The following is a 13,378-nucleotide window of genomic DNA, read 5'->3' as shown; positions in this document are numbered from 1 at the left end:
CTCTGACCGGCTGGCCAGAGAATGCCCCCGCCTGTCCCTCCCACCTGGGGCCCGCTGGGGTCCCCGCTCCCGACCCACAGGCCAGCAGCCACTCCCTGCCCCGGCCCTGGCCGGCTGAATGGTGCCCTCTCGGGTCTTTCTGGGAACAGGCAGTTGGGAAGGCCTTGCCGGGAGAGTTGAGGGCCCGGGTTCCACTGGCAGTTGGGCCGTGACGTGCGAAGGTTCTGGTGACGAAAAGACGGTTCCGGAAGAGCCCCTGCTGCCGTGCGGCTCTGTCTACCTTGCTGTTGGATCGGAAGGAGAGACGCGAGGGTGGGTGCCCCCCGAGGCCTTCCCTGCCTCCGTCCAGCCGCCCTGGTGCGAGGCCCGGGGCCTCTGGGCAGCGGCTGAGGCCACGGATGCTGGTTGCCGGTGAAGCCGTGTCGGGTGAGCCTGGTACCAACGGGGGCCGAGCCAGGAGGGCAGGAGTGTGGGCCACCCCGGACGGCACTAATTCCTTGACCCCTCAGGTCACCTCGCTGCCCGGGGGCTCCCTCTGGAACTGGGCAGGCAGAGCACTGCCCCGTTTCTGCTGCCTAGTGCCGTGTGTCCTCAGGCTCCGGTCTCTCTGGGGCAGCGCGAGCCGAGCCCAGCCGGGGCTGCGCTGGGTGACTCAGCCGGACGGGTGGAGGTGAGCGCAGTGGACACTGAGCTCAGCGGACAGGGATTTGAGTCCCTGTTACCCTGAGCTCCACCTGGGGGCCTTCGCCGGCCCAGAGGTCGCCTTCTCACAGAGCTGGCCGCTAGCCACCCCTTATCCGGGGCTTCGCCCCCCTCCCAGGCGAGCACCATCACCCTGGGGGACCTGGGGCTGTCCCTGGAGGAGGAGCTGGCCAGCCCCGGGCTCTTGAGTCGGGAGGAGATCTCCGAGAGGTATGAGTCCTGCCACCTGGCGTCTGCCACGTCCGTCCCCGAGCAGGATCCCCCTAAGCCCTGGAAGCAGCTGGAGCAGCGGTGAGCCCGTGTGGAGCCGGGGAGGGAGAGCCACGCTGCCTGCCGCCCCACCCCCCCCGGCACACGCGGCCCGACTCAGCCTGCTCCTCGCCCTGGCCAGGGTGGCCGACCTGCAGGCCGAGGTGGTGTCCCTGCGGGAACACAGGGACCGCTGTGAGCCGGCCATGCTGAGCCTGCTCCGGGAAACGCTCCGGCTGCGGGCCTGCGTGCAACTCCAGGACTCGGAGCTGAAGAAGCTCCAGCAGGACCTACGGCGGGTGGCCCGGGCCCCCGAGAAGGAGGCCCTCGAGGTCAGCTGCCCGCCGTCCCCACCCACGGGTGGGGCTCCCCGGCCCCTGTGGGTGCCGGCCGTGCTGTGAGGCTCAGCCTGCCCTTCCTCCTTCCAGTTTCCTAGCCCCCAGAACCAGACCCAGATGCAGGCCCTGGACAGGAGGTACCCCACACCGATGGCCTGGACCCCAGCGGGGAGGTCAGGGGCTCTGGGAAAGCGGCGGCTGGGGCGGGAACCTGGGGTCCTGGTCGCCTCGCTCTGGTAAGCAGCGTGTGTCCACGGCCCAGCCCGAGAAGTCTGGGTTTGCGTGGGCCGTGGCACCTGCAGAGGAAAGGGCGGGAGACCCGTTGCCGGGGCCCCTGGGCCGGGACCTGAACCCCAAAGGCGGCCAGGAGGGCGGGCCAGGCAGGCCCCAGGCAGGAGTGGCTCTTGCGTGCCAGGCTGGTGGAGGTCCGGGAAGCCCTGACACAGGTCCGGAGGAAGCAGGCGCTCCAGGACTCTGAGCGGAAGGACACCGAGCAGGAGGCCAGCCTCAGGTGGGCCCCGCCTGCCTCCCTCCTTGGGGGCCGGCTCTGAACTTCCCACGTGTGATCACGTGGGTAGGAGGCACCGAGGCAGGGAAGGCGTCCCCTGGCCCTTGGTGCCACGCTGCTGGTCGGCAGGGTGGAGGGCTCGGACCCCCCCCCCCCCGGACCCTCTGTGGGGAAAAGAGAGTTAGGTCCAGAATCCCTACCGCTCTCTTCCCCATCAGTTACGCTCATCCAAGCCGCTGTCACGTCCCCGCATGGGTACGCGGAAGTCAGCGGCTTATCCTTGTCTGTGTTTGCCCAGGTGGCCTGTAGGTCAGCCTGGGCCCCCCCCCCCCCCCCCCCGGATGCAGGCCTGGCCTCGAGAGGGACTCTCAGCGTCCGGAGGCCCCGAAAAGTTCACGGTAGCCCCACAGCCAGGCCCTCTGGCCGGCCGGGCTGCCGTGACCCTCGCCGTTGCCCTAGGTTGGCCGAGCTGGCCGGGAGGCTGGAGCAGGAGGAACAGTCCCGGGAAGCGGCCTGCAGCGGTCTGCAGAAGAGCCAGGAGGAGGCGAGCCAGAGGGCAGACCTTGAGGCGGCCAAGACGCAGGTACCAGGAGGGAGGCCGGGCCCGGGCAGCCAGGCGAGCCGCCACCAGGAGGGTCCGTCAGAAGAGACCACCGCACCTGTAGCCCGTGTCCTCCCCGCCCACGTGACCGGGCCCACGTGGTCCCCCCACGGTCCTGCCCCGTCCGGTAGGTGGCCACCAGCCACAGGTGGCTTCGTCCGTGGAAACGAGCTGACATTTTAGGTCCCTCGGTCACGCGAGCCACGTTCCGGATGCCCAGTAGCCGCACGTGGCCCACGGCTGCCGATTTGGGAAGCGCTGAGACTGAGCTCATCCTTCTGCACAGATGACACCTCGGTGGCCCTGTCTTAGCCCCCGCCCCTCACCCCCCCCTCCTGTGACCAGCACCCAAATCAGGACATAGGACGTCGTAGCCCTGAAGCCCCTTCCTCGGCCATCTCCCGGTGTGGTCCCAGCCCTGGGCTGGTCAGGTGCCCCCGCTGCGTGAGACCCTGGGGGGCAGGGCAGGGCACGGGAGGCACATCTCCAGACCCAGCCTCTTCAGCTCTGCAAACAGAGACCAGGGCCTGCGCGGGCCAAGTGCTCCCAGCTGCTGCCCACATAGCTCGGCTGCCCAGCTTCGGTGGCCTCCCTCCCTCTGCCCTTCGGGAAGGTGGCGTCTTGGCTGCATCGAGACCCTGCCCACCGCTGCGGCCGGGAGCTCCGGGAGGCACTCACTGGCCCTCGGATTCCTGACGTGCCAGGCGGGTTCCGAGCGCCCGCGTCTTCCCCAAGCACTCTCCGGTGCCCGGTCAGCGACCTGTGGCCTCCGCCCGGTTCTGCAAAGCCCACTCATTTACTGTCGTCCGCTTCTGCTTTTGTGCTGTAACCGCAGAGCGGACAGACTGAGGCACAGACCCTTGGGCTCTCACAGAGACCGTGTGCTGACCTGCTCCAGAGCGCCCCATGTGCAGGGACAAGGCTGGCGGGGCCCAGGGCACAGCTGCCTGCGGGGAGGAGGGGGCAGGAGCCCGGAGCTCAAGGGCGAAGTGCGTGTGCGGTCTATGCACGCACGTCCCTGTGTGCGCACATGCGTGTGGATGTGTGCGAACGTGGAGCGCGCTCGTACTTACTCGGCTTCCCGCACGGAGGCTCCCGGCTCAGGATGCGATTCCCTGGGTGTGGCCTCTGGTGGTCACCACGAGCACCAAGTGCGTTCCGGACCCTGTAGACCCTTCACAGCCCTGGTGCCTGGCGCTCTGGGGGGAACACGGGGCCCCCGCCCGCCGCGCTGGCCTTCCTCAGGAGGGTGCGGTAGGCCCAGCTCTGCGAGGCTCGGGGGCAGTGGGGGACACAGGACCCAGAGCCCCGTCTGTGATGGGCCCGGTTGGGCAAGAAAGCAGAGAAGTCCGAGATGGCGGGGGGGCCGCGGGCGGACGTGGCGAGGAGGGAGGCCCGACCCCATGGCGGCCGCGCCGACCCCCTGCAGGCCCAGGTGACCAAGCTCGGGGAGGAGATGAGCCTCCGCTTCCTCAAGAGAGAGGCCAAGCTGTGCGGCTTCCTGCAGAAGAGCTTCCTGGCCCTGGAGAAGGTGGGAGCCCGCGGGCCTGCGGCCGGGCCGGGCCCCCCACAGCCCCACTCACGGCAGGCGGGGGCGGGTCTCCCCACAGAGGATGAAGGTCTCGGAGAGCGCCCGGCTCAAGGCGGAGGGCGGCCTGCGGGAGGAGCTGGACAGCAGGTGGCGGGGGCTGCAGGAGCTGGCCGAGGAGCGCGTCCGGGCCCTGCAGGGGCAGCACGAGGTGCGCAGTAGGGGGGCAGGGGCTGGGGGTGGCCGGGCCGGGCCGGCCGGCGCCTGGGCTCAGGGCCACTTGCGCACGGCAGCAGGAAGCACGCCGCCTCCTGGAGCAGTGCCGGGGCCTGGACGGGGCCGTGGTCCAGCTGACCAAGTTCGTACGGCAGAACCAGGTGTCCCTGAGCCGCATCCTCCTGGCCGAGCAGAAGGCCCGGTGGGTGTCCCAACCCCTTCCTCCCCCCGCCCCCGCTGATGGGGGCTCCCGTCCCCCCCACGGAGGACTCAGCGTGCCCCCACTGTACACAGCCCCCGTCCTGGTGGGCCCTGTGACCCTTCTCTGCTCCCCGGCTCTCCCGGATGGTTCTGGAGCCCGCCGCCAGGCCCCCGCCTTGACCCAGCGCCTCGGCGGGCAGGCAGCCTCGGCTGAGGGGCGGTCTGTCTGGGCACCGACCCCCAGGGACGTCCAGGGGCACCTGGAGGAGAGCCGGGCGGCGGAGCTGGCCACCTGCCTGCGGGAGGACCTGAAAGCCGTGCAGCTGGCCGGGGAGCTGGCCCAGCGGGAGGTGCACGGCGCGCTGGAGCTGGTGAGGGCCGCGGGGCCCGGGTCGGTCTCCCCGTGGGGCCCCCGCCTCCCCAGGTGCCTGCACTCAGCCCAGCGCCCCGCAGCAACGAGAGAAGAGCCAGGCCCTGGAGGTGTCGCTGGCCGAGCTGGAGACGCAGGTGAAGGACCTGAGTGACCACTTCCTGGCTCTGAGCTGGAGACTGGACCTGCAGGGGCAGACACTGAGCCTTCGGCTGAGCGAGGTGAGCGCGGAGCAGGAGCAGAGGGGAGCACGGAGCAGAGGGGAGCACAGAGCAGAGGGGAGCACGGAGCAGAGGGGAGCACAGAGCAGAGGGGAGCACGGAGCAGAGGGGAGCACGGAGCAGAGGCAGAGGGGAACGCGGAGCAGAGGGGGTCACCTGCACCCCACACCCAGCCCCAGCCATCTCCAGTGCCCGAGCGAGCAGGCCTGACAGGCGGTCCCAAACCTCCCGCCCCTGCCCAGCTGCTGTCCACGAGGCCCATGGTGGCCCCGACCACAAAGCGGATTCCAGAGGGGCCGGCAAGGTGGCCTGGCCCTTGGGTTTTTTCCTCTTTCTAGTAACAGTGTCGTTGACCTGTAATTCCCACGCCCTAGCGTCCACCCTTGGAAAGGGTGGGGATCGCGGCTGCTCGTGTATTCGGGGTGGGACAACCACCACATAACTCGTAGATCCTTCCTGTCACCACAGAGGAAGCCCTGGTGTGGCTAGTGGTCACTCCCTACCCTACCCCGAGGCCCCTGGCGACCGCTGATCTGACGCCCGCCTCTGCGGATTTGCTTGTTCTGGACGTTTCCTATCAATGCTCCCACACAGCGTGTGACCAGCTTATCTTTTCTTCCGCTGATGGACACTGCACCGCCCCCTGGTCTGGCCACGGAAGGCGCTGCTGTGAATACACGTCCACGCTTCCGCTATGGGGCGGGGCCCCCCAAGCCTCCCAAGGCCACATGTCCACCCTTCTGCTATGGGGCGGGGCCCCCCCGGGCCTCCCGAGACCCCTCCCCTGCAGGTGTGGGCAGGCTGCCCGTTGTGCCCTTGCTGACTGACTCCTGGTGGGCTCGGGGCCAAGCCGGGCCTCCTTCTTCCGGATATGGCTCTGCCCAGCCTGGGGGCCCTGCCCGGGGTCCCCGGGTCCCTGGAGAGTGGCTGTGTGCGGACTGGGTGGACGAGCTCAGAGTCGGCCCCCTCCGGAGCTCTCTGCTGCCTGGGTTCAACTCTGGCTCCAGGGGGCCCCGTCCATCCATCTGTCCCCCCTCCCTGTCCCCGCCGTGTCCTAGGCAAAGAGAGAGTGGGAAGGCTCAGAGCAGAAATCCCTGGAGGGCCTGGTCCGCTGTCAGAAGGAGGCTGAGGCGCACCTGAGGGAGGTGCGGGAGCGAGTGGACAGCCTGCCGCGGCAGGTGGGTGAGGGCCGGGCGCCGCGCCTCCCCCCACCCCCACCCCGCTGTGCCGCCCCGGCTGCCCGCCTACCTTGCCTCTGCTGCAGATAGAGGCCGTGTCCGACAAGTGCGTCCTCCACAAGAGCGACTCAGACCTCAAGATCTCGGCCGAGGGCAAGGCCAGGTGAGGCCTCAGCTCCTGACCTCAGAACGGCCCTGCTGCGTCCCCAAGTCTCCTACTCCCGCAGCCCCCCCGCATCTCCCCAGCTCTGCGCTTGGCCCCACCGGGTGCAGCCCACACACATCCTCCACTTGGCCTTCTGTCACCCCCTGGGGTCCCCCCAGTTCCCGCTGGAGGGGTGGCAAAGCTGGGCGCCCCCTCACGCCCTGCCCTCTTCCCTCTGCACGCCCTGGGCCTGGGACCCCCGCCCAGACCCTCCTGTTCCTACAGGGAGTTCGAGGTCGGGGCCGTGCGGCAGGAGCTGGCCTCTCTGCTGTCCTCTGTTCAGCTGCTCAGGGAGGGCAACCCCGGGCGCAAGATCGCGGAGATCCAGGGCAAGCTGGTCACGGTACCCCTGAGCCCCTGTGCCCATCACACTCGGCAGAGGGGCCCCCAGGGAGGCCCCAGAACCAAGACACCCTGAGCGGGGACACCTGTCCAGAGTCCCCAGATATTGGGCTGCCAGCAATCACGGTGACAGGCGCCGGCTGAACGCTGGACTGAGTGACGCGCCCCAGATCCCACATGTCACGGGCCAGCTCCTGCCTGAGTGACGGGGGGACGGGGGTAGGGGCCAGCCTCAGGCCCGAGGGTCCGCCCCGCCCAACAGACGAGGGCCGTGTTTAGTTTCAGAACCAAATAATGAAACTGGAGAACAGCATCCAAGACAACAAGACCATCCAGAACCTCAAGTTTAATACAGAAACCAAGCTGGTGAGAGAGGTGGCCCCTTCGTGGACCCTGCCCCCCCGCCCCCCTCCCCGGCACAACCCCTGACTTTGTGCCCTTCCCCATGTCTGTCCATCTGCGTGTCTGGCCTGAGCGGGGTTTCCCGGTAGATAAGACCCTGGTTTGTCCAGAGGGAGATAAATCCCGTCTGCTGTCGGGCCCCCTGTGGCCAGATTCCTGCGTTCCCGCGCTGGCCCCTCCTCACGGTGCCCTTGTCCACAGCGCGCGGAGGGGTTGGCCAGCCTGCGTGAGAGCGTCGTGCCGCTGTGGAGTGAGGAGGGCCCGTGGGCGCTGACGCTGGGCAGCAGGAGGGTCCTCGGGTCCCTGGTGAGGCAGCGGTTTTTCATCAAGGACGCGGCCCCCGGAGAGGCGGTCCCCATGAACTGCTGGGGCGTGTATCAGGCCGTGAGGTGGGCAGGGAAGCCGCCCTCTGGAGACCCCTCCGGGTCAGGGTGGTGCCGGGGAGGCCCCGAGGTCAGCAGGCGTGAGCCGCGTCTCCCGGCAGGTGGCTGCAGTGGAAGGCGGTCCTCACGAGCCGGGTGGCGCAGCGGAGGGCGAGCGCGGTCTCGGAGAGGTCCCTCTGCCAGGAGCCCGCCCGCCCGCTCACGTCCGCGTCCCTTTCCCGGAAATAAACGTGCCAGCTCCTGTTGCTGTCGGAGTCCAGAGTCCCCTCCCCCAGGAGCGCGAGCCCAGTGAGCCCTCCACCCAGGGCTTTCCTGGGCCTTCCTGCCGACGGCCGTGGCGTCCCGGGGCCCCAGCCACTCACTGCAGGCCTCCTTGAGGGCCAGCTGGCCCGGGTCTGGGGTCCCCTGGGTCACGCCCGCGCGGTGGCCGGCACGGGAAGCAGCTCCCCCTGCCCCGATCTGGGGAGCGAATGTCGCGTTTGCTCCCACGCTCGGGGAGCGCCCTTTCTTCCCGCCTCCAAGGAGGCCCTCGCTCTTCCCACGTGGCTGGCCCTGCCACCTGCCTCGGGGCCTCAAGGAGGGGCAGCCCCAGGACCGGGCGGGTGGGCAGGTGGTGGGAACAGCTGCCCTTTGCTGCCCACCTGGGGCCTCGGGGATGTCTGGGTGGTGAACGGCCTCGCCCAGAGCCAGGCACAGTGTGTAGACCCCCTGAGCACACGACCTCTGAGGGGCTGCGACTCCTGCCCGGGGGGCCTCTGCTGGGGGCCGACTCCCTGGGCCTGCCAAGTCCCGACCTGAGCTGGCTCCTTCTGCTGGCTGCCACCATGGTTGGGGGCCCCAGGGGCTCCTCCGAGAGAGCAGTGACAGTCCAGATGCCTGCTGCTCCGGCCCGCCCCCCACCCCCGACCCCGGCCCACTCGCTAGGCCTCGGCCAGCTGCACCCCGTCCAGGGTCTGGGGGCCCCCGCCGGGCAGTTCGGGGCCGGTCTCCGCAGACCAGCTGGCCAGCAGGTCGCTGAAGTCGGGCGTGCCGGGGCGGAGCAGGCCCAGGGGGCCGGGCGCCGGCTCCTCCCAGAAGGAGACCGGCAGCTTCCTCTGGGTCATGGGGACGATGTGGCCGTACTTGCGCTCCAGCCGTAGCCGGCGGCCGGCCGGGGCCCCGGGCCCTGAGTACTGCCGCAGCCCGTAGTCAAAGAGCTCGGCCAGGGGCCCCAGCCCGCGTGCCTGCCCCTCGGGACCCCTCGGGGAGAGGACGCCGGGCTCCATAGCCTCCTCGCCACCGGGGGGCCCACGCGGAGCCCGGTTCACCAGGTCAGCACAGCGGAGGCCCTGGGCTGAGCTGCCGTCTGCACGGATGTCACCGGTGTCCGGGTCCTGCCCCCTGTCCTTGCGGCCAAAGTACCGCTGGATGTCGCCGCTGATGAGCTCGGAGAAGTGCAGCAGCTGCAGGGGGTTCTCGGGGCTGCTGGGACCCCGGGGGGCTGCTTCTGGGGCCCAGCCTGAGGCCTGGGGGGCTGGGCTGCGGCCCTCTGGCCCCGCCCCCTCCAGCTCCTCCTCCCCCGCCTCCCCCTCCTCCTCCTCCTCCTCCTCAGAAGTCTCTTGGGGCTCCGGGTCTGAGGGCAGGAAGGGCCCGTGGGTGGGCAGGGGCAGCCGGAAGTCGCAAAGAGGCCGGATCACGCCTGCGGCCATCTCCTCAAGGCCCGAGCTTCTGGGGCCTCTGGGGCAGCAGGTGCAGCTGGGGAGGGAGGCGGAGAGAGCACGGGTCGACCGTCAGGTCCCCAGGCCTTGCAGCCACACTGGTGCTTACAGAGGGTGTCACGCTCAGAAGCTGGTGAGGTTCGCAGAGAGCCTGGGACCGTGGGCACCGTGGGCGGTGGGCATCGCAGGGGTGGGGAACAGGAAGCTAAGGGGTGTAGAGGTGGCTCTGCTGGGACCGTGGAGATGGGGCAGGTGGCAGGCGAGGGGAGTGCCAGCCCAGGGGAGCAGAGCCCTGGTCCCAGCATGGAATCGCCCTGGCTCTTGATGGGACAGGCCCGCCGAGGTGGCATCTACCCAGGTGCTGGCAGGGGGGCCCCCAAGATGCCCACACTGAGCCCGGGAACTGGGCCTGACGGCCTCGGCCAGCCTGCTGGGTCCAGGGCCCAGAGCCCTTATGGCTTCGGGGGGCCTCGGGGGCTTAGGGGAGGCTCAGAGCTGGGCGCTGTTTCTCCCATGCCGTCTGATGGGTCCCAAGCTTTCATCTGTCTGCTCCCTGGCCGGGCACCTGGGGTTTGGCAGGGTCAGCAGGTCAGCAGGAGGCAGGGAAGGTGTGGGGTGGGAGTTTGAGGAGGTGGGGGGGGGCAGGTGCTGGCCCTCCCTGGCCTGATGCCAAAGGGGGTTGACTCTGAGCTTTGGAGCGGTCACCCCCCCCCCGGGGGGTGGTGCCCTCGCAGCGGGCAGGCAGGTGGTGAGCCCTTTTGCCTCCTGGCAAAGCACAGAAAGGGAGGGTGACGTGGGGAGAGGGAGAAGGGGGTCCCCGGGTGGTCAGAACCCTCACCCCAGGGAGGCTGGGTGTCACTCAGGGTCAGGCCGGCCTGGGGAGGGCAGGGGCCATGCTGTGCTGTGGCTCCTCCCTGCCAGGGGTCCCCGTGGCCCCAGCTTGGGCTCCTTGGGCTCCTCCTCCTTCAGCCGCACCCCTGTGCCTCAGCGCCGCCCTCCCCCACCCCCAACCGACCTCCGTGGCCCCTGGTGGGTGGTCCCCACAGCCCACTCGGCGGGAAGGGCCCGCAGCCTTCCCGGGGAGGGGGGCGAGGCCGCATCCCGCCCGCCACCCGGTGGGGCTCCTACCTGGAGGCCTGCAGCTCCCGCGGGGCGGGCCCGCCTCCACCTGGGCTCCAGCATTTATAGCTGCGCTCCGAGGCCGGCCGGGCTGGCAAATATTTGGCGACCGCATTGTCATCGCAGACTGGGCAAATAGAGCCCGTTTGCTTTAGCGCCCGGCAACCAGGGCCCCGCGGGGGGAGCCTCAACCTGCCCGGGGACCGTGGAGTGTTTGCCGCAGGCCCAGCTGGCTCACACCCGGGGCCGAGGGCCCTTATCTCCGCCACCGACTGGGACCCGGACCAAGCTTTGTCAAATAGGCGGAAAATTAAATTTCATGCTATTTTGACTTCTGGAGTAGCCCTTCTCCAGCGCACATCCTGCCCGGGCAGTTCTCTGGGTAAACGGTGCTGCAGGCCGGCAGAGGAAGCTGCGGGACCACCAGCCCCCGTGGTGGCCTCATGCGGGGGCCCCCCTGGAACCCCCACTCAGCCCCCTCTAACCGCCAGGCCTTGCTGGCCCTGTGAACAGTCTCATCCCTCCCCCAGCAGGATCCCCGGGGGCCCCACATCCCGGCCCCCTCCCCCGGCTCCTATGTCCCACAGCTGCAGGCGTGTCCCTGCCCCACCCCCGACACAGGGCTTCACCCCCAGGGTCCAAGCTGAGATGACCACTCTTTCCCTGGTGCCAAGCTTTCTTCTGGGGGGCTTGGCGCCCACCCCACCGCACCCCCACCGTGGAGCGTGCTCCTCCCCTCGGGTTACACCATCAGCGGGCCCCCAGGGGGACTGCGTGTGGTGCTCCCCGAGTGTCCGGGGGCCCCCCCCGTAGTCGGTCACCCAAACTGCGGGTGTTGTCCAGGTGGGAACCTGTGCCACGCTTCTCCCCCACCATCTGCTGCGGCGCTCCTTGGCGGTGACTGAGTCCCGGCAGCCTCTGCCGCCATCCACACAGGGCCACGTCCCAGTTCCTCTCTTACAAGGACGCCCATCGTTGGATTCGGGGGCCGCTGGGCTGCAGTCTGACCTCATATTCGTAACATCTGCAAAGACCCTATTTCCACGTAAGGTTCCATTCCGAGGTTCCGGTGGACCAGAGGCGGCTTCTGCCGGGTGCTTTGCTCCCCTGGAGCACCCCCCCCCCCACTGCCTGCTGGGAGGACTCCAGGGTCCCGTCCGCCACGGCTCAAAGCCAGCACTGCTTGTGGGCCAGCCAGGTTCTGAGCACAGGACAGCGGCCCCCTCCCACCCCGGCATGCACCCGGCCCCTAATGTCCCTTCCAGCTCCCTGGGAGGGTCACGATGCCCTGCCGTCCTCCCCGGGCCCTTGGCCTCCGCTCCAGGCTCTGTTCCCTTCAGGCAGGGGACAGCCCCCATCCCACCCAGTGGCACCCCGTTACACACGGGGTGTGGGCACAGACCCAGGCCTTTCCTGCAAGTGGGGGCCGTGGGTGATTGCCGCCGGTCATTTCTCGAGCACCTGGAGGGCCCAATGCAGGAGCCCCTGGTCAGAACCCGCAGCTCTGGGGGACTCAGGGAAATGAAGCCATCCCCCCGGGCCAGGCTGGTGACTTGGCAGGGGCAGACCTACGGAGCTGCCAACATCCCACAAGCAGGTGGTTCACCGGAGGCAGGGCCCCTACGCGTGCCAGGGAAAGGCTGCAGGCCTCCCTACGGCCTGTGTTCACTGACCGGGGTGACGCCAGGCCCCGGGCAGTCTGTGTCGTGAGTCCAGTCTATGTTTGGACCTCAGTCTGCTGTGGGGTGGCCCAGCACAGTCCCGCAGCAGCCCTCTGGGACAGCCCAGGACCCCAGGGAGCGGCTCACCGGGTGTCCAGACTGGAGCCCCAGTGTCCCCTGCAGCTCGTCGGGAAGGACTGGGGCCCGGGCCCGGGAAGGGGGTCAGCTGGTGCCAGCGCCCACCGCACTCGGTTGACCAAGGTGGGCCGCGGGGACCCGAGGGGAGTGCCGTCCGGGTGGAGCCTCCAGTCCTCAGGGGCGCCCTGCCCCAGGCTCTGAGCAAGGTGAGGCGTGGCCCTGCCCTCGGGGAAGTCCCAGCCCTTGTGACCAGAGAACTGGCCTCCTTCGTGAAGCCAATTGCTTGGCACCGGTGGGACCACAGCTCCCTCGGCCTGTCCATGGGAAGCGCAGGGGATCCAGCAGAGAGGACAGCCTGGAAAGGCCCAGGCCACAGGGAGCTGGCACCCCCATGGTTGGCTGGCCCCACGGACAGCCCCGCCATCATCCCCGGGTACTGTGGGCATGTCACTCCACGTGGCAAAGGGACCCTGCAGACGTGACTGTGGCTGAGCCTGTGGGTCCAGGGTCATCGCGGGGGCCCTACAAGAGAGGAAGCTCAGGGCTGGAAGGGGAGACGTGACCACAGAAGCAGGGTCACTGCCGGCTTTGAAGGTGGAACGTAGGGGCCTCGGATCCGGGAAACGCAAGCAAACGGCTCTCCCCTGCAGGCACCTGGATTGGGGGCCGTTTTGGACTTGCGACCCCCAGGACAGCACGCCAGTCACCAGCGCTGTTCTGAGCCCCTCTGCCTGGGCTCAGCAACCACGGGACGCTCACGGCCGGAAGCATGGGCTGGAAAGTGGGGTTGGGTGTTGTGCAGGGCCTCCTGGCGGGCAGCGGAGCTGGGCCCTTCCTCCCGGCCACAGGAGGCCCAGGCCGCCTGGGCCCTCAGCCATGCCCTCTGTGGCCGGAACAAATCTCAGTGTGCGGACGGGCCCGTGACGGTCACCACCCCCCACCCCCCCCCCCGCTCCAGGGCCCACTCCTTCCTGATGGCCCTGTTTCCCTCCACCCCACAGGCCTCCTTCTGCATCCTGGCCTCTGGCGCAGGCCCCTGCTCAGTGGAGCTGGGGCTTTGACGGAGGCTTCGGGTCCTGCAGGGGGCCTGGCGAGGGGATGTCCGCTAATGCCAGCCCTGCCTTTCTCTGCTGGCATTATCTCAGTGCTCTATTTCTGCCTGACCAGAGACCACGGAGGACCCCTAGCCTAAGAGGGAGAATTTTAGAGCAGGGCAGACACCGGAGCAGTTAAAGGTCTGGGACGAGGAACCCGGGCAGCACAGCACGGGGCGGGCATCTGGGCCGGAGGCTGGAGTGCGGGGAGGGCGCAGCCGCGGT

At 69.1% G+C, this 13,378-nt stretch overlaps 2 protein-coding genes across 2 annotated transcripts; one reads left to right on the top strand and one right to left on the bottom strand.

The window, feature by feature from the left end:
• Window positions 1-727: 727 nt before the first annotated feature.
• CCDC154 (coiled-coil domain containing 154) lies at window positions 728-7,769 on the top strand (the record flags this gene model as incomplete). Its single annotated transcript, XM_030301634.1, has 16 exons — window positions 728-993; window positions 1,094-1,283; window positions 1,380-1,426; window positions 1,705-1,800; window positions 2,257-2,380; window positions 3,828-3,929; window positions 4,009-4,137; window positions 4,220-4,344; window positions 4,588-4,714; window positions 4,797-4,934; window positions 5,993-6,112; window positions 6,199-6,275; window positions 6,543-6,660; window positions 6,939-7,025; window positions 7,263-7,450; window positions 7,546-7,769. Coding segments are annotated over 16 exons (2,061 nt in total), but the record flags the coding sequence as incomplete, so codon positions are not given.
• A 138-nt stretch (window positions 7,770-7,907) lies between these two features.
• Window positions 7,908-9,132, bottom strand: PERCC1 (proline and glutamate rich with coiled coil 1). The gene has a single exon (XM_030301640.1). The coding sequence runs from the start codon at window positions 9,130-9,132 to the stop codon at window positions 8,365-8,367; it is 768 nt and encodes a 255-aa protein (XP_030157500.1). The 3' UTR covers window positions 7,908-8,364.
• Between the last annotated feature and the right edge of the window lie 4,246 nt (window positions 9,133-13,378).

This window comes from Lynx canadensis, chromosome E3, assembly GCF_007474595.2.
Source record: "Lynx canadensis isolate LIC74 chromosome E3, mLynCan4.pri.v2, whole genome shotgun sequence".
Taxonomy (NCBI): domain Eukaryota; kingdom Metazoa; phylum Chordata; class Mammalia; order Carnivora; family Felidae; genus Lynx; species Lynx canadensis.
The sequence above is the reverse complement of the archived record's forward strand: the minus strand, read 5'-3'. Positions and strand labels throughout refer to the sequence as shown.